General features: G+C 45.7%; 1 protein-coding gene across 1 annotated transcript in view; it reads left to right on the plus strand.

Moving 5' to 3' along the window:
* The window catches only part of PACS1 (phosphofurin acidic cluster sorting protein 1), a 550,726-nt gene that overhangs the window by 344,204 nt on the left and 185,596 nt on the right, over positions 1–20,926 (plus strand). The window contains exon 15 of the mRNA XM_082271176.1: positions 441–547. Within this exon, the coding sequence (XP_082127302.1) occupies positions 441–547 (107 nt within the window). The remainder of the gene's footprint in view (positions 1–440; positions 548–20,926) is intronic.

The following is a 20,926-nucleotide window of genomic DNA, read 5'->3' on the forward strand; positions in this document are numbered from 1 at the left end:
ATGAAATAGTGGAACTTTGCAGTTTATTTATTTGTATATGTTGATACACAGAGTGGGGGATTACGCTTATGGCATTGACACTATATTTTTTTTTATTATCCCTGTATATTTAAGTGTGCCTGACAATAGTAAGTAGAGATATGTGCACGTCTCCCTTTTATCTAGCTCTTCCCCCCATATTTTCAGTATATGTTAAGTTTAACATGTAGAACAGAGTGAGAGGAATTTACTAAGACTGGAGCAGCCAGAACCTGAAGCAGCTGTACATGGCAAACTATCAGGTTTAACTGAATGACCTGATACTAAAAGCCAATTGGTTACTATGCACATCTGCTCCACATTTCTGTCTGCTCTAGTTTTTGTAAATTCTTCCATGTATGCTTGAAATTTGAGCAATGAGTACAGCAGATTTTTCCCTTATCTTTACTTTTTCATTTCAGTTTGTCTCGAGCCTGTTTCAGCAGCAGCAGAAGTCATGTGTATGTATAACATGTTCGTCAGATGTACAGTGTGCTTTGACTGCAATACTTACTCGAATACAGAGACAGTGAGTATACTGACATTTAATGTTTTCTCTTGTACACAAAAGACAGTTATTATATTTGTTTTTCCAGTAGCTTCTGTTTTCAAAGAGTGTGTGCACTGTTTATACCAGCATACTCTAACAAAACTGCTCTCTTTGCAGTGGCATGTGTTATACTCTTTATACAGTATTTCCTTTAGCTTAATTCTTCAGTTCAAGACACAGGCTGGATATTCATAGACACTGGGTTATAGGCTGCTACCTTCAATTGATTGGACACTAGCAAAGCTTTTCTGGACATGCCCTTTTGGTGTACCTCTGTAATTGTACTCCACGATCTTTGAGATCAGTTTTTTGCTTAGATGATAGACTCACTAAGTCACTCTATGATTAACTATTTTATTGTTTTACTTTTCAATCATCAATCAGCTCCTCACTATCTTCTAATACAGCAGTGCATCTGGATTAGTGCAACCCCAGTAAGACCTTGGGAGCCATACCTGGACCCCACATTGTGGGGATCGCCTGTAATGTTGTTTCCGGCACTGTATACTTCTTTGGTGCTCACCTTGGCACTAAGTGAAACGTGTGGTTACCTGCAGTGCTCTATACAGGTCCAGAGCCATGGTCTATCCCTATGGAACCCAGACCCTGAAGACCAATTTAGGGGTATGCCCACTGTAAACGGGCAAAGCCTGGACCACACATAGGGACCAATGACATGGACTGGTAACACAGGTTCACCCAGTATTGGACTGTAACCTCACTTATGATTCCTGAATATGATTTGTTTCTACATGTAAAACCATCAAGAAATTGGAATGCTGTTTGAAAATACGTATGTTATATTCTAACCTTAAACACCAATATATCAGGTAGGTATGTCGGTATGACAGTCAGTATAAAGGAATGAGCTTAGGAAGGATGTTCTTGGTAAATCCATTGTCCTGTATAGCATATTTATTTCTGGTCTTTTTCTGTTCATGTTATTCATCTCTATTTATTACTTTCTTGTCAACGATTTTTATTGAAAGGATTTCAATAATAAAATTTTTAGTATAAAACACAGCTTACGTGTGTCAAAATGTATTGCATATGTAATTCTACAATCCAGAATTGTCTTGGTGAATAGCTCTCTTACTTCTACTGTTTTTTTTAAATGCAATTTTCTATGACGTGGTTTATTAGATCATTCTTCTTTTGTGAATAGTAACCAATGAGTAATCAACCCAAATCGATTGACTGGCAATTAAATCCCTTTTGGCTTACATTCTTTTCAAAGCTGGAACCTGTGTACCTATGTTGGAGGAATTTGGTTAAATAAGGATTTGACCCTGGTTACAGTTGTGCGGGACTCCCTCAAAGCTTTTAGGGGTCTTCTCATTAAGGAAGTTGTTAAAGTGAAATCTAGAAAGTGGGAATCTGACCTTTTAAGTGCAGTGTCCAAAGCAGAAGCAGAATTTATTCTGAATTGTAGTCCACTGGTTTAAAGGATTAGTCCAGGCTAAACCTGCTCTCTGCCACATTCTAAACCTAATCTATCTAACCCTGTAAAGCAAAAATCGCAGTACTTACCTTTTCTGCAGCCCAGCTGGTCCTTTCTCCAGCAACGGAAGCTGTGCAGGGGGACCGACAACGGCTGTAAAAATGAATGGGAAGTGACGTCACCCATAGAGTTACTTCACTATGGGGCTTCCGTTGTCGATGACAGTTCAGCGTGAGACCGCAACAGATCAGTTGCAGAATAGGTAAGTACAGTGATTTTTGCTTTACAGGGTTAGACAGATTGTTTGGAATGTGGAACAGAGCAGGTTTAGCCTTAGGTTCTGCCTGAATTTTTATTTTTTTTTTAAGTTAAATTGATCCAAACGCATGAGGAACATTTCTCTGATGAAAGCAGAACAGAGAAGTTATTTTTCTAATTGTAAACAGTTCAGGTCAGGTGCTAACTAACCAGAGGGAGAATCCTCTCAGGTTTGCCATCTTAAATCTTCGACTGAGGAGGATTTATTTACGTACGCAGAAATAGTGAATACATTTTATTAATTCTACTGTGATTTTTTACATTAATGGTTAATTTTGACCCATCTGACTTATTAGCCTTCCTGGATACAGTCTCTTTTCTTCAACTCACATTCCAGAAGAGTTTTTTTGGAAGCTTCCATTTGTTTAACCACTTCCCGCAAACCTGTACATCCGTTTGCAGAAGTGGTGGTCAGGGGTCCGATCTGTCCGCCGCAATGTCGCAGTCCCGCAAAAAATCGAAAAAATCGCAGATCGCCGCCATTACTAGTAAAAAAAAATAAATAAAAGTCATAAAAATGACATAAAACTTTCCCGTAGTTAGTAGACGCAATAACTTTTGCGCAAACCAATGAAAATACGCTTATTGCGATTTTTTTTTTTTTTTTTTATTTTTTTTTGGGAATGTTATATAGCAGAATGTAAAAAATATTGTGGTTTTATTTATTTTTCAGAATTTTCGCTCTTTTTTTGTTTATAGTGTAAAAAATAAAAATCGCAAAGGTGATTAAATACCGCCAAAAGAAAGCTCTATTTGTGGGGAAAAAAAGGACATCAATTTTATTTAGGTGCAGTGTCGCGCACTTGTCCGTTAAAGTAACGCAGTGCCGAAACGCAAAATATGGTCTGGTCATTAAGGGGGAAAATCTTCCAGTCCAGAAGTGGTAAAGTGTGGGCAATGTAGTTTTTTCCCCATAGACTTGTATCGGGCAGACATTTTCCCTGAGCTTCCTTTCCTTCAGGCGAGATCACTTTCTGTGCTCTATTTCCTGCTGCTGGCCAAGGTAATTTCCTGTCTTTCTGCATGCTGCTGGAACGATCAGGAGGACATTTTTCTCTGAGGTGGTACAGTACTGGGGTCCCTGCGGACATATCCCTGCACGCTCTGCTGTTAATATAGTTTAAAGGGGATCTCTGCAGACTGCTGAGATCAGTGGTGGGAAGCACGATCTGCGCTTCTTAAAGCGACAGAAATCATCCTCAGACCCACTCTGTGTGACTCCTGGACAGTCCAGATCGCTGACCAAGCTTCTAAGAAAGACCTAGCTGACCTCACTTTTCTGGGAGAGTGTTTGTCGGCTTCTTGGATGAGTTGATCAAGGGCTTGACTGGCGGAAGAGTACTCCTCAATCCTCCAAGGGTAAGACTCCTGACTCAAGGGGGGATTGTGCCGGTTCCACCTCGGTCATTGAACCAGAAGATTCGCTTGAGCCATCTTACAAAGTCGGCTCTTTCTTGTTGGCTCCGGTCACTTTCCCTGTGCCAGGGCAGTCCTTCCTGCTGGTGTTTTGAACTGTGGTAACCATGAGCACCAGCCTGTCAGGCTGGGGTGGAGTGCTGGGGGGAAGCTCTGTGCCCAGGGGACTTTGGCGATGGATAGTCTTCCTTTCCGATCAATATTCTCGAACTGAGAGCGATCAAGCTCTTCCTGCTTCACTGGACGAGTCGGCTACGTGGCTCTCCGGTTCAGATACAGTTGGACAATGCCACGGGCGTGGCTTATATCAATCATCAAGTTGGCGCCAAGAGTGTCCTGGCGGCCACGAAGGTGGCCAAGATTCTGGTTTGGGGCGGAACACAATGTTCCGGCTCTTTCCACAGTCCACATTCTGGATGTGGAGAATTGGCAAGTGGATTACCAGAGTCGTCAAGTGTTGGATCAAGAGGAATGGTCCCTTCATCCGGAGGTGTTTCATCCCCTGTTTGCTTGGTGGGGAACTCCGGAGGTGCATCTGTTTGCGTCTCGCCTCAACAGGAAAGTTCAGCAGTTTGTGGCCAGGTCTAGGAAATCCTCTGGCCGACCATGCCTATACTGCTTTGGGACATCCCACACAGCTCAAGATGAGGGTGCGTCTGTCAATGGATGATAGAGAAAATAAGATTTTTGTAAGATCTTACCGTAAAATCTTTTTCTCTGATGTCCTTTGAGAGATGCAGCACCCGCCTCTCTGTTGTGGATGGTTTCTTTTGTCTTCACTGCTTGCAACTAAACTGATGTGCTAGGCTGTGTCTGTGAGGGTTATGTCTGGAGGGACAGCCCCGTGGGCGTTATGTAAAAGCTTTGTACTAATGTACTGCCTAGACTACTCCTGCAGGTGGCAGCATAACCCACACAGCTAATGAAGATGAGGCTGCGTCTGTCAATGGACTTCAGAGAAAAGGATTTTACGGTAAGATCTTACAAAAAAAATGTTTCTCTTTCGTTCATTGACTGACACAGCTCCAGAATCTTCTTGACCATTGGGTTATGCTGCCCCCTACAGGAGTAGGAAACTAGGCAGGAAAAAGCTTTACCACGCCTATGGGGCAGTCCCAGGGGATATACTTCCACTTCCTGCTATAGGCACTCAGTTTTTTTCTGCCTCTGCCAGTTGGGAGTAAGGACCTATTTCTTTGCTGGGATCTCTGGTCCTAGAATTTTTTTCTTTTTAAACTGATTTTTTTTTTTTCCTCTTTTATAATTTTCTGTTCCTGTGAGAACTACAATCAACTGCTGGACTGGGCGACGGACTAGATATTCTAGATCCTTATGGACTCCCCAGTCCAGGTCGGCTAGTGCGACCCGACCTGAGCTCCACGCTAGGTCAGCCGTGACATAGCCCCACTGGACAGGGGCTGGCCAGTGAGTTAAATGTCTCGCGAGGACGTCCAGACCTGGTCAAGACCTGAGTCATAGTGGAGTGGCACCCACCTGGTTTCCATGGTGTGGTAAGTAGTGTCCCCCCCCCCCCTCTCCCCTGGTGGTTTTTCTTGGTGGACGTGGGCCCCTCCCTAGGATGGTTGGATCCCCGAGTACTCCTCCATGCCCTTTTAAATGGTCACTGTGGGTCTTTTGGCAGCGGTTGTTGGGATAGGGGAGCGGATGTTTTACTATCCTCGGGTATGCACCTAACCGGGCTGCTGACAGAGCGGACCGCTGGGGCTCGCGCTAGGACGGCTGAGCGCCCTCAAAATTTAAGCCATGGCTTGTAGTCTACTGGCCCGCGGCCTCCTAGGCCATGTGGCCCAGGTGGGCGCCGCCATTTGGGGGGCGGCCTCAGGGAGTCTAGTTTGCGCCCCCAACTCTCCCTTTGGGAATCTGCCTAGCTGGAAATCAGTACAGTTGCGACTTGCTTCTTCACAAAATTTAGGCCGCGGCTTGCGGCCTGCTGGGCCATATGGTCAGCTTGGCACCTCCCTTGATCAGGGTGGCACTGTGGGGGCACTTTATTTTTAGCGAAAGTCTTGCCTCCATTATTTTGTGGGTGAGGGTTACCATGCTGGTGGCCCCCCTTTCATGGGGGCTTTGTCCTGTTTTGTCCTCTATGGAGGGCTCCGAGTGCGACCCCCCCCCCTTGTTTTTATGCGGGGTCTCATGGGTGGTCCATTTGTGGACCTTGGTCGGCGTTCCCTTGTGGGATCGCAGTCGGCGGCCTTCCTTGAATATTATGTTTTGGGGTGAGCCTGGTTTTTAGCGACCCTACTGGGTCTGCGTCCACGTACTTCGAGTGCTCTGATTGGAGGATGATCCTTTATTATGGCAGTTGCACTTTTGAAGGCATTTGTGGCTGCACTGATTGTGTCAGGGCAGGAATTTTTTTAAAAATGTATATATAAAGGATGCAGCTTCTGCTGTGGTGAAGGGCGCCGGTCCTCTTTTGGTACCATCAGCTCCTCATAAGCGGCAAAGATTTCCCTTTTCCCGCCTACTTTGACAAAGTTGTCGCGAGTCAGTAGGGTAGTCCTAAATGCAATATGGCAATGCCTAAGCTTTTCGATAGCTGGCATCCCCTTGGGGAGTCTCTGTTGAATATGTGGATGCCCACCTGTGGTGGGACTCTCAGGTTCCCGGAGCCGAATAAATCCACTTTAATTCACGGTGGAGGAGTCTCCGGCCTTTAAATGATCCCTTTGACAGGAGAGCCAAGATTTGGTCCGCCATGTGTTACTCTGACTGGTTTGGTGTTCACCATAGCTTGGTGTCTCAGACTCTGATGGAGTGTGCAACGTTTTGCACCAGGATCTGGAGGTGGGAACAGCTTCCCCCTGCCTTTGCGGAGCTGGTGGACCAGTTGGTCCAGGGTTTGCAGTTCCTCTGTAATGCTTCCCTGGATGCGGCTTCCTTAGTCTCTAGGTTGTCCAGGACAGCAGTGGTCCTTCGGCGCATGATATGGCTAAAATGCTGGTCTGCCAACCAGACTTTCCAGAAGACTTTATCGGGTCCTCCCTTTGTGGGGAATCGCTTGTTCAGGTCCTCCCTGGATAATATTAAGGGTCTTTCAGGGGGAAAAGTACTCTTCACAGGCTGCCAGGGGCGAAGGGCCTCATCGCAGTCATGAGCCTTTTCTCTCTTGGCTCATAAGCGGCCTTTTCGTTCCTCAGGATCTCAAGATCAAGTCTCAGGACCTCCTCCAGAGGTTCCAAGAGGACCTGGTCTGGTATGTCGAGAGCGGGTCTTTCCAGACCTGCAGACTAGCCCTCTTCTGCCTGAAGGGGTGCTCTCACCCATACCTGGGGGGGGGGGGGTCTTTGCTTCTTTCCAGACCCGTGGACCTCCCTGATTCAGTCAGGTGGGTCCACGAGCTCTGCCTCGGGTCCGGCTACAAGATCAAGTTTTCGATCTTATCCTCCAGAGAGGTTCTCCCTTCTAACCTACAGATATCCCTGGACTGCCTACGAGGTCTCCTCGTGGCCGTGCAAGACTTGCTACTAGATGGGGTGATTGTTCCTATTTCAGAATTGAACCATTTCTTTAATGGGTTTGATTCAAACTTGTTTACAGTTCCTAGGAAGGAAGGCACGGTTCTTCCAATCTTGGACCTCAAACTGCTTTGTACGGTACATATGTCCTGAATGGAGTCTATTTGTATGGTAGTGGCATCCCTACATCAAGAGGATATTCTGCCTCTATCGATATGAAGGTCACTTACCTTCCTATTCCGATATGACGGTCATCCGCGCTTCCTCCACTTTGCCGTGGGTGAGGAGCATTATCAGTGGCATTAACCTTTGGTCTTGCCTCAGCTCCTCGGGTCTTCACAAGTGTTGGCTCTGGTGTTGATGTTGCACCAGTGGGGAATTGCCGTACTGCAGTACCTGGATGATCTTCTGCGAGCAGAGTCTCTGACTGTTATGACAGACAACTGGGAGATTACTGTGCGGACTCTGCAGGAGTTCAGTTGGAAATTTAAATTTCCAGGAATCGACTCTGGTTCCGTCCACCAAGTTGGACTATTTTTGTCTGCTCTGGACTCCGCCTCAGCCAGGGCGTTCCTCCCATGAGACAAGCTCCAAAAGCTGCAGGATGTCATTCGACTCCTGTTGTCCAGCAGTCGGTCGTTTCTCAGAACCTGCATGCGGATGCTGGGTCTGATGGTCTCTACCTTCGAAGCGGCTCAGTTTGCACAGTTCCACACAAGACCTCTACAAAAAGAAATATTCTTGTCATGTGGGATGAGAATCCACAGTCTCTAGACATTGGGATCCTGTTGACCAGGGGTACGAGAGGGTCCCTGATTCAGAGACTTCGCTCTCCGGCGCTTTGACGGGGAAAAACAAATCTTTCCTTCCCCTGTACTGGACGGTGGTCTCCACAGATGCCAGTGTCTGGATGGGGTGACGTTTTCGGCACGGATTGTGCTCAGGGGGTCTGGGCTCCGGAAGAATCCAGACTACTGATCAATATACTGGACATTTTCTTCAGAGGTATTTTATCAGTTGTCTCCGGTTGGGAACTCCAGAGGTGGTTAGGTTTGTGGCACGGTCTCGGGATTCTCTGGCCGATGCCATAGATGGCTCATATGAGCCAGTATTGTCTGATATACGCTTTTCCTCCTCTAGACCTTCTTCCAAGACTCCTGCGTAGGTAGGATCAAGGCAGAAGGGTTTTGGCCATCCTAGTGCCAAGGGCCAATCTTTCATCTTGCTTTACAGTCTCTGGCCTTAACGGCTTGGCTAGCGAAAGCCAGGTGCTGAAGGATAGAGGGTTGTCTGAATCAGTGATTCCCACGCTGCTGGAAGCTAGCAAATCTACCTTTAGGAAGATTTTTTCCTTCCCATTAGAAGAGTGTATTTTGCTTGGTGTGAATCTCTTGGGTTTCACCCCTGCTCATTTTGGTAGCTCGGAATTTGGCCTTCCTCCATCGAGGTGTTGAGCAGCTTCTGGCCTTGGGTACCATAATGGGCCAGGTTTTCGGCCTTGGCGGTTTTCGTTCAACGTCCTTTGGCTACGTATTCTTTGGTTCGCACTAAATGCGGCTGTGAAATCATGCTACTATAGTGTCACGTACCTGGTCCTGAAGCTGAAATGCTGAGAGGGCTCTCCTTGTGATTGAGTGCTCGGTGTCTCTGAAGATGGTAATGGGCATCACTAAGCTGAAAGAAGCAGGGGTTGCCAGCTGTAGCACTGGTGTGAATTGCTGGTGTGGTGAACAGCCTTCAGGCAGACTCCAAATGAGAGGAGCAGTGGGACCCAGGAACGCTGACGGTGTTGTGGGCAGCGAATAGCAGGAATGAAGCAGCGTGCTGGTCACAGCAGGAAAGTACAGCAGGTAAGCACCTTGAGAGGATCACAGCAGACAGGGTAAACAGGAGGCTTTGTCAGAGGATGTAGTTAAGGTCAAGGAGCTGGTGGAAGCAGACAGATCAGAGACCTGGTCAGGCAATCCGGGGTCATACACATGACCTGACCGGTGCAGATTCGTTGGACATGCTGAGGTCAGAGCCAGGAAAAAGACGAGAGGTATCCAAGAGTAAGTCGAGTTGGTAACTGGTAGTTCAGAAGCATAAGCACACAGGGTAACCGGGATCAGGAGGCTGAAGACTAGTCACTGGCGTCTGTGAGCATCAGTCATTCTTTAAAAGGCCAGAGGGCATCAGAATCTAGCGTGGGTGGCATGCACTGGCCATGTTGGGTATTGGCCACTATGCCAGGCCTCTGGGCAAGTCTTCTTTGACTTGTTCCCTGACACATAGTGTATACTGCAAAAAAAAAAATAGCTGTGTACCCCTAAAGTATTTGCTTTTGGTTTGAAGAAAAGGTAGCAACACTAGCCCTGGGCTCGGTGGAAAGGGCTCTTTCTTGCATCGGGGCCCTGAAGGATCTAGTTACGTCTCTGATTTATGCTCAAACTGATTAATGAAGATTAGTCTTGATTTATTCCAGAGCACTTTACTTCTACTAATATTCTTTAGAGTTTTTCTTAAAAGCCATCAGAGGAAATGGGAAATAGAGCTGTTTCTATCTTTAGATGCAACGAAAGCCTTCAATACTGTTGACTGGTCCTTTTTATGAGAGTTAGGGCCAGAATTTATGAATTGGAAAAAACTTTTGTATCTTAAACCATCTGCCTTTATAGCAATTATTTGGCAACGCTCCTTCTCTTTTTATCTTACCTGGTATACAAGACAGAAGTGTTCTTTTGTCACCCCTGCTATTTGCCCTGGTAATTGAACCCTTGGCAATAGGACGTTAATCTACTGAGATTGTTGGTTTTAAACAAGGCTTTTTGGAGGAAAAATGTATAATATACGATGATGACACTTTATTGTTTTTTAGAGCTGCTACTACTACCTCATTAACTAGTTTAATGTCTTTAATACGCAGATTGGGCTATTTCTCAGGTTTAGATATAAATTGGGATAAGTTAATGTTACTTCCATTAGATCCCCTAAGGGCTCCCCTGCCTGATGGTGCAGGTTTTACGTTATTTGGGTATTATCTCTTCCAGCCTCAAGGATGATTTGACCTTGAATCTGACTCCAGTGATTGGTAGTTTGCACTAGAAGTGTAAAAGTTGGAGCCTCCTCCCACTTTCAGTGGCTGGCCGTGCAAACTAAATTAAAATGACCTGGCTCTGCCAGTTGCCATATTTGTTACTGAATGCTCCCATCTTGATTCCCACTCCTTGGTTTTGTATTGTTGATGCATTATTTCGGGAGCTGGTATGGAAAAGAGGCTCACCAAGAGTAAAGTTAGACCTTTAGGTCAAGGAGGATTGGCACTCCCTAACATCAGCAAACTAACACTGTTTTACAAGCTATACACTCACTACTTTACATTGTAGAAAAGTGTAATTTCTTCAATGTTGTCACATGAAAAGATATAATAAAATATTGAGGGGTGTACTCACTTTTGTGAGATACTGTAGGTCCAAATTGGACCAATAAAATGCAATAAAAAATCAAACCTGAAGTTCAGCTTCTGGGGGAGGATGGTGAGGGTGGGGAGAGCACAACCCACACCTCCTTCCGCCTCATTGCTTCTCTCTGCTGTTGTCACCTGTAGCCAGTTCCCACCTGTAAGTTTCTGGAAGCTGGGGTTTATACGGAGGAAACAATTGTGGAAGGGTAACAAACATTTGTGCTTGAATGAGACGTTTTCAGGGAAGATCAGGTGCAGTGCAGTAACATTTGTGAAATTGTGCGTTTTCCTGCATCACACAAAAATCTGCTGCCTTTTCCAGACGCGTGCAGGTTCCATTAGTTCATAATGGCACCCCCACGCATCTAGCAAATGCATTTTGCCTGCTAAAACCTATAGTACTGCAGTACCATATGTTTTGGTGCTGCACAGTTTTAAAAATGATGCTAGCACCTTTTTTGTGTTTCATGCTCATAGAGCAGCCAAAAAAAAAATGCAAAAAGCACGCTCTTCGACGTACCTTCTGGTGTGAAGGAGCCCTCAGACTAGTATGCCTTGAGATTGTGCACAATTCTAAAGGGTGCCCTAACTGAAAAAAGGTTTTAATAACTCTTCAATGCTGGCTATTACTTGTCTCCTGTTTTTGGCAAAAGAGTTAGTGGCTAGAAAGTTGTTTTCACCGACCCCTCCAACAGTGGATGATTAGATTAAGAAGGTTAATGTCTCTCTTTGGGCAAAAATTGACGCATCAAAAAAGAGGATGCCCCAATAAATTAGAAAATATGGTTTGCATGGCTAAAAGCGCCTCAAGTGACCTTACTGGAAGGTATCTGAGATAGGTTATTATGGTAATACAGTATATTCATAGATCTACTTCCTGTTATTTTTGAGTGAAGACTATTAATGCCCAAACATTCATCTATACAGTGGGGAAAATAATTATTGGATCTCCTGCAGATTTTTTAAGTTTGCCCACTTACAAAGAAATGGTCTATAATTTTTATCATGGGTGTTTTTAAATGATAGAGAATATCAACCAAAAATCCAGATAAAACACATAAAACAAATTCTATAAACTAAGTTGCAGTTTAGTAAGTAAAAGAAGTATTTGATCCCCAAGCAAAACATGACTTGGTACCTGGTGGAGAAACCCTTGTTGGCAAACCACGTTTGCACACATCTCAGGAGGGATTTTGGTCCACTCTTTACAGATCTTCTCTAAATCCTTAACCACTTGCCGACTGCCTAACGCCGATCTACGTCGGCAGTCAGCCTCTCACAGGCAAAGTGACGTAGGGCTACGTCACTAGCTTGTGAGGGTCTAGGGAGTGAGCGCGTGCCCCCGTGTGACCAGCGGACCCCCCCCGCGCGTGTGACCAGCGGACCCGATGTCCGCCGGTCACTCTGCGATCGGCGGGGGAGAGGGAGAAAGTCAGGCAGCTTGTGTAAACAAGCCACCTGTCATTCTCCTTGCTGTAAAGACACTGATCACACAGATCTAGTATGTAGATCCGTTGATCAGTGTCCTTACAGCTCAAGCCACAGCCAATCACAGTAGAAAGCACGCCCCTAGGGATACACACAGCCCCTCCCTCCCAAATAAAGTTAACCCCTTCACTACCAGTGTATTTTTACAGTAACAGTGCATATGTATAGCACTGATTATTGTACAAATGTCACTGGTAACCCCAAAAGTGTCACAAATGTCAGTCAAGGGTCCGATCTGTCCGCCCCAATGTCGCAGTACCGCAAAAAAAATCGCAGATCGCCGCCATTACGCGTTAAAAAAAAAAACAACAAAAATTACAAGAATCTTTCCCTTTGTTAGTAAACGCGATAACTTTTGCGCAAACCAATCAAAATACGCTTTTTGCGATTTTTTTTTTTTTTACCAAACATAGGTAGCATAAAACAAATTGGCCGAAAATGTTAAAAAATTTTGATTTTTACATTTTTTTGGGGGGGAATTTCATATAAAAAAATGTGAAAAATATTGTTATTTTTGCAAAATTGACGCTCTTTTTTTGTTTATAGCGCGTGATCAAAAAAATCGCACAGGTGATCAAATACCACCAAAAGAAAGCTCTGTTTGTGGGAAAAAAAGGACGCCAAATTTGTTTAGGTACAGCGTCGCACGACCGCGCAATTGTCCATTAAAGTCACGCAGTGCCGAATCGCAAAATACCCCCTGGTCGGAATGGGGGTAAAATCTTCCGGGGCTTAAGTGGTTAAGGTTTCTTGGCTGTCTCTTGGCAACTCAGTTCCAGCTTCCTCCATAAATATTCTATAGAATTAAGGTCTGGAGACTGACTAGGCCACTCCATGACCTTAATGTGCTTCTTCTTGAGCCACTAATTTGTTGTTTTGGCCATATGTTTTGGGTCATTGTTATGCAGGAAGACCCATCCACGACCCATTTTTAGTTTTCTGGCTGAAGGAAGAAGGTTCTCATCCAAGATTTTGCAATACATGGTCTTGTCCGTTGGCCCCTCAATGCAGCAAAGTCAGTCTCCATGCTTGACTGTAGGGGTGATGACCTGTAAAGAAGAGTGGACCACAATCCCTCTTGAGATGTGTGTGTAGCACTGCCCCCTTAAGAGCTGCTGGTTGTTCACACTTTTGGATTCCCCTGGGTTACCCGTAGCAACTGCATGCAGAAATCTTAACACTTTACTTTCTTGGCTCAGTCAATGAACAGTCTAGGGGTTGCTGTTTATAGGGTTTTATTTTATATTGGGATGGGAGAAGGGCTGAGGGGGATACTCCCAACAATTGAACTATTCACAATGCTTAGGACATCTGATTGAGAATGCGGCAAGGCCGCAGCTTCATCCTGCCACTAGATAAGTCTGAGGTAAATGTTCCTTTAGGTATTTCTCTTCAGGGCACACACCTAGAACCCTCTCTCCTTTCCTCCAGCTGACACCTGTCCACTGACTACACTACTCCAGAGTGGCCCCCTTCCTAGGCAGGCCCTTAGGCAGGATCCTCCGTACTCACGATACTGCTTTCCAGGTTCTTGCAATGTCTCAACTCCTCCAGTCAGCTTCTCCTGGACCTCTGGGTTCAGCTCCACACTTCTGGCTCACCAGGCCGACTGCCCGTGACCATACACCAGCTACTTCAGAAAAGGAGGCAGCCACCACCCTCCTTCCGGGATTCTGCTTTCAGCCAAAGACCTCCTGCACATGTGTCCCTGTTTTTTTTATAGCAGTGTTTTTCAACCATTTTTCAACCAAGACACCCTTTACAGTCTGGCAGGATCTCGAGGCACACCAACCAAAAATGTCGTAAAAATGTAATTGTTATGTCAATAGGATACTTGAGCCTGGAATGATCCACACAACCACTCTATTCCTTCAAGAATGGATGAGAGACAAACACGGAGCTCCTGGTCCACAGCCCTACGTAGTAGAGAAGGGTAGCAGAATTGTAATGGAGGCACTTGAAACTACTGAGTACTCACTATTCAATGACATCCAAAATTGATTTTAAAGCCACATCTTGAAATTTTATTTGTAATGTGTGATCTTCCCTTATCTCTGCCAGTTGCTCTTGTGCCGCTAGTGGCAAGTCTTTTGAGCTTTCCAGTGCACATGAACTCCAAGGGTTACGGACCCAGTCAAACTCTGCAAAAGCTTCCGATGAAAAATAGTGACTAAATCTTTAGTTGAGAAATAAGATCAGAAAGTGTACTGCCGTTTTAATGTGCATTGCACAGGGGAAACATCTCAAGACTGCCCTGTTCTACAAAGGAGCGCCAGAGTGTCAGCTTGGATCTGAAGCCACGTAATTTGTCAGACGAGGTGAGATTTTCTTTACCCTACATTTTAGCATTTAGTTCATTCAAATGTCTAAAAATATCGGCCAAGTATGCAAGTTTTGCACACCATTGCGTGTCTTCCATCAATTCTGCATATGTAGAATTCTGTCCTATTAGAAATGTTCTGATTTCTTCTCTTAACTCACATACTCTGTCCAAGACTTTTCCCTGTGAAAGCCAGCGGACTGCGGTGTGTAACAAGCTGTGATGTTCTGCTCCCATTTCTGCACACAGAATTGAAAAGACATGACTTTAAGGGCAACTAGTGCCTCCCTGTAAAGAAAGCAGTGAGTGCTTCGCATGCTCGGGTTCTGAACTCTGTCTCTGCTGATGAAGCCCTTGGCACTACCCATCATGGCAGCAGCGCCATCAGTGCAGACACTGATACAGTTCTTCCAGCTTAATCTGCCCTGTTCAAAAAACTCTGTTGTCACACGATAAATCTCCTCTCCAGTTGTTTTCTCAGGTATCGGTTTGCAAAAAAAAAAAAAAAAAGTCTCCCTAAAATGGTCCTCATCTATGAATCGAACATTTGCCAAGAGCTGAGCATGCCCACTTATGTCAGTGGATTCATCAACTTGTAAGGAAAATTTCCCAGTATATTTGATTTTTTCAAATACCAGGTTTTCAATATCTGTAGACATGTCATTGATTCGCCTTCCAATTGTACTATCAGACAGTGGAACTTTTGCAATATCTTTTGCTGCTTGTGGGCCTAGCACTTTGTTGACGATACTTGTGAATGCTGGCAAAATGACTGTTTCCGCAATTGTGTGTGGCTTCTTAGCTTTGGTTACTATCTCGGCCACTAAATAGCTAGCCTCCAGTGCTTTCTCTACACTTTTATACTCTTCATCATGACTTGCTCTTGTCGAATGAAGTATTCTGGTCCCTTGCTGGCTAGTGATGGATGATTTGTTGTCAGGTGTCTTTTAAGTTTGCTAGGAATCATTGCTTCATTTGATAATTTCATACCACGTATCTCACACATAGGGAGAGGGCATGATGAATCCTCTGTACAGATGAAACCATATGACAGGTATTTGTCATCATACTGTCTTTTCCTTGTCTTAATGCTAGCCTCCACTACCCTCTCTGCTGAGGTACTTGTGGATGATGAAGTTGATGGCCGAGATTCAGAGCTGTTTACTGAAGCCTTTCTTTACAAAAAACGTTCCATGCTAGACCATCCAGTATTTTGTAGCCACAGAGTTGTGTATTCTGTAATGCAGAGTGCGGAGTTCAGTACATTGTACCACAGAGTTCAGTATTTTGTAAGGCGGAGAACTCTGCCTTACAAACTACTGAAGTCTGACTAACAATGTACAAATACTGTACTGGCGACCCTAGCATAAGGAACAAACTATTCAGAGTAAGGAGATACAATAAGACACGTGGCCACTCACTAAAACTAGAGGAAAGGCGGTTTAACCTTAAAGTGCGTAAGGGGTTCTTCACTGTAAGAGCGGTAAGGATGTGAAATTCTCTTCCACAAGCAGTCGTATCAGCGGGGAGCATTGATAGTTTCAAAAAACTATTAGATGGACACCTTAAAGACCACAACATACAGGGGTATACAATGTACGGTTAACAGCAAACACACACATCATAGGTTGAACTGGATGGACTGGTGTCTTTTTTCAACCTCACTAACTATGTAAACTAGTTGTGAACTCTGAAATTTGTGTTACCAACTACTGACCTCTGCGTTCAAAACTACTGAATTGTTTTTTACAAACTACTGGATTCTGAATGCAGAATCCAGTAGTTTGTAAGGCAGAGCTCAAGTAGTTTGCAAGACAGATTATAGTAGTTTGTAAGGAAGAGGTAAGTAGTTAAGGCAGAGGTATTTGGTTACACAAATTTCAAAGTTTAGTAGTTTGTAAGGCAGAGACGTCTGCCTTAAAAACTACTGAACTGTCTTCCGGTTCCGGCGCCGCATGGAGTAGTCACACTCCACCTCAGCTCCCGCACCCGGCTTAAAAATCTGCCTTTCACCTGCTATTGTACCCATCGGGGACCCGCAGCCTGGCCGTGCACTCACCCGATACCACGATGGACCGTTTTCTGGAGAAATCGGGTCCGCGGGCATCCCAGGAACCGCCCGCTGTCCAAGCCGTGCTTTCATCACAGCAACCGGCAGAGGCCTCGGAGCCAGCCATGGAGGTAGGCAGCCCCTCCTCCTCCCATACTCCGCACATCGATCCGGGGCTCACCGAACGGATCGCACAGGCTGTTGCCTCTCTCCTCTCCCCTACCATACAAAGCACTGTGGAGAAAGCAGTGCACTCTGGCATACTGCAAATAAAGAAGGAGCTGGGGGGACATGCCACCAGATTAAACGAGGCTGAGCAGCGTATTTCCAGCCTGGAGGATGAACTTTATCACATGCAGGCCCAAGAACAAATGCAGGAAAAGACAAATGTATTCCTGTCACAGAAACTTGAAGACTTGGAAAACCGAGCCAGGCGCAACTACTTGCGTTTCGCGGGAGTCCCAGAATCGCTACTTTCCTCAGAGCTGATTGACTTCTGTTCCCGCCGCATCCCAGAGGCGCTTGGTCTGACCGGTGTTCATGTGGTAGAACAAGCTCACCGCATTGGGGCTCATTCTAACGACCGCAAGACCCCTAGGCCCATAAATTTCTTAATTATGCTGACAAGAACTCGCTACTGCAGAAATACAGACAATCCAAATCTCTTCAGGTGGATGGGGTCAGAGTTTTACTATTTGCTGATTACTCCATTGAAGTGTCAAAAAAACGGAAAGGCTTTCAGCAAATCTGCTCCCAGCTTTTCCAACAACACGTGAAGTTCACCCTTGCCTACCCCGCCATTCTGCGTCTGAAGTCATCTACTGGTGAGCAACTGTTATTCCAGGACCCCTCTGAGGTGGAAGATTATTTGCGCTCTTTGAATCCAGACAATCAGCCACCGTTTACCTCTAGGCCTCTCTCTTTCCCGCGACCTATGGATCAACGGAGCCCCCGAAAGGACTCGCTAAAACGCCAGCGCTTCGCTGATCCGTCTTACCGCACTAGACGCCGCTGAACTTTCTCCTGCACCTTCAATGTATCTTCAGTCGCAGCAATTTTGTGGTATGCTTTACACATGTTTCACAGGTCTCGGACCTGCCTGTTTTGCAGCTAAAGGTACTGTAGCGGGACTTTGTCCTCCATCTTCATTCTCCCTTCATGCTAGTACTTGCTCACCTGACTGTTGATCAAACCCTCAGTTGCCTCACTCACATGCCTTATTCATTTTTACATGAATCCGCTCATTAGGGAATCTGTTTTATATTTTTTATTTTTTTCCTGTGATTACATTGATGTGTTTTGCCATACTTCTTTTTCCCCCCTGGGTCGTTGGCCCTGCCGCTCGCTCCATCCCTCCCAGGGCACGCAATCTTTCTCCCCCTGTCTTTTCAGTAGAAGTCATCCTTTTTGACTCCCTTGGCGATTTTGTGCGCATCTGCGTGGGCCGTTGTGAGTGGGAGACCCCTCAATTGTGACCCCATGTGGAAAATAGAGAAGCTAGTACTGGGTTTTGTATGTTATTGTTTTATACTCCCCTACCTCTTCTCCTTATATCTCACCCTCTACCCCATTTCCCCCACTCATTGTGGTGAAGGCCCTGGCCCAATTTATTTGCGTATCCTTGCTATTATTTCATCTAGAATCTGATACTTACTCTCTGAGCTTCCGGCTAAGGCGTGTGTATTCCCACTCCTGCGACCAGTCCTCTCCCCTGATTACCCTCCCTGAAGTTAGTAACATGGAATGTTAAGGGCCTCCGGTCCCCTCTTAAGCGCATGAAAATTTTACATCATTTGCACAGACTGCATGCAGACATTGCCCTACTGCAAGAGACACACCTCGCCCCCTCAGACTTCCACCGGCTTAGGAAGCTCTGGGTGGGTGAGGTGCTGGGATCAGCAGCTCTAGGTCGCAAAGCTGGGGTCATTATACTGATCCATAAAAATTTATCCTGTAATGTCTTGTCAGTCACATCTGACGACCATGGTCGTTTTTGTATGGCTCACATCCAGATTGGCTCCACAGAATTGTTAATATCCAATGTCTATGCCCCGAACACACCGGACAAACCATTTTTCGAGAAACTCATCGCACATCTCCTGACTTTCCCTCAACTTCCCCATCTTGTAGGCGGCGATTTTAATACCGTTATGCACTCCTTAGATGATCGGTCCTCCTCCTAAATCGTCGTGTCCCACCCCCGCGGAACCGGCGCCTACACTCCTTGCCTCCCCTGTTAACATGCTTCATCTTATGGACTTTTGGCGTCTCCATCATCCCACGGATAGGGATTTCACCTTTTACTCCTCACCCCAGCACGTCTTCTCGCGGATTGACTACCTCCTGGGTACTGATGATCTCATGCATTATGTAACCCTCCCGACCATCCATGACATTGCAGTGTCCGACCATGCACCGCTATCTGTTGACCTTGACCTCCCGGACACCCCCTCCACCCCGACTATATGGCGATTCCCCTCTTATCTAGCCCAAAACAAGGACTTTCAGTCCTACTTGACGAAGGCATGGGAGGACTTTGAACTGACAAATGCCCCTTCGACTGATAACCCCCATCTTTTTTGGGAAGCTGGTAAGGCTTTCCTTAGAGGCAAAATTATTTCTTATGCTAGTGCCTACAAAAGACAATCCATGCAATGCTACAAGGCAGCAAGCGCGCACCTGAGACTAGCCCAAAGAGCCCTTCTCACGCAATCTAACCCAACGGCCAAAGGAGAATGGCAGGAAGCCAAACGCGCTTTCGACTCTTGGACTACCACACTGGAACTTATCAAGCATAACCGTTTCGCAGCTACTCTGCATAGATTTGGTAACAAAGCCGGAAAGCTCTTATCCAGGCTGTGTAAACCTCCTTTCCGTCCCACTCACATTGTAGCTTTACGTAACTCCAACGGTACAGTAGAACGCACCCCTAAGCGGATCAGTGAGGCAATGCTGGAATATTATTCCAGGCTTTACTCTAGAGACCCCATTGACCCCCCAACCGCCCGCGAGTTCTTGCAACGCACTACGATGCCTAAGGTGTCCCCTTCACAGCTCGAAGCCCTTAATGCTTCTATTTCACCAGATGTACTGAGTACGGTTATAAAATCTCTGCCCTCTAATAAAGCCCCTGGCCCTGACGGCTTTACCGGCAAATTTTTCAAATCCTTTCGCGAAGTGTTCCAACCCACTGTTCATCGGGTTTACACCAACATTTGGGAAGGCGGCGAATATCTGCCGACGGGTAATCAAGCCTTAGTCAAACTCTTAGCTAAAAAAAGGTAAAGACCCTCTTGACCCAGGTGCTTACCGCCCAATTTCCCTGCTTAATTTGGATGTAAAAATTTTGGCAAAACAAGTGGCAACCAGATTAGCAAATCTTCTACCCTCTTTAATCCATTCGGCCAAATCCGGTTTTGTGAAAGGTAGAACGGCCATGCTAAATATCCGCAAGGTTCTTGTGGTTTTGGAACAGGCCCGGCTCCACCCTGGGGAAGACCTGGCAATCATCACCTTGGATGCCGAGAAAGCCTTAGACAACGTGGGTTTTCACTGGTTGTCGATGGTCCTTTCCGAAATGGGCTTTTCTGGGGCCTTCACCCATTTGATTGCCTCCATGTATAAGGCACCTATAGCCAGACTGGTGGTGGCGGGGCTCCTCACAGGGGAAGTTTAGCCTGCATAAAGGCACGAGACAAGGTTGCCCCCTCTGGCCCCTACTCTTTAATTTAGCCTTGGAACCTTTATCCCGATACCTAGCAGAACGAGCCCCTTTACATGGCGTCAAGGTGGGTGATCACGACCTCCGTACGGCCCTTTTTGCTGATGACGTGCTTATTTTCACGTCCAATCCGGCTTCTGATATACCCACTATAAGATCCATCTTTGACGCTTTTAAAATATGTTCGGGTCTCCGCATTAATTATCAAAAAAACGAAATACTACCTCTCACCTGGTGTCCAACCCGTCAATGGCCACAGACTTTGATATTCTCTATAGCCAAAACTCACATAACCTATTTAGGAATAAAAATTGGTAAGACCCCTTCCTCACTTTATACACTAAATTTTCCACTGTCGATAACCAAAATTGTACAGGAATTGGGCAGCTGGATGGAATTGCCTCTCTCTCTCCTTGGCAGATGTCACCTGGTCAAGATGGTAAGCTTCGCTAAACTGCTTTATCCAATGCAAACCCTGCCTCTGTTGCTGAAACATAAATGAGAAAGTGCCAATAATTTTGTCCTGTCCATTTTTGGAGTTTTGTGTGGAATGTGTCAGATTTGGCTTTTTGTTTGTTCACTTTTTCGTGTCCTAACTATGCCAAGCTGTCCGAGTACCATGTCAAGCTGTCTGAAGTGCCTGACTGAGCTGACTGGCGGATGCCAACGGATCGCCTCAC

Source organism: Pelophylax lessonae, assembly GCF_965119305.1.
Source record: "Pelophylax lessonae genome assembly, chromosome: 10".
Classification (NCBI taxonomy): Eukaryota; Metazoa; Chordata; class Amphibia; order Anura; family Ranidae; genus Pelophylax; species Pelophylax lessonae.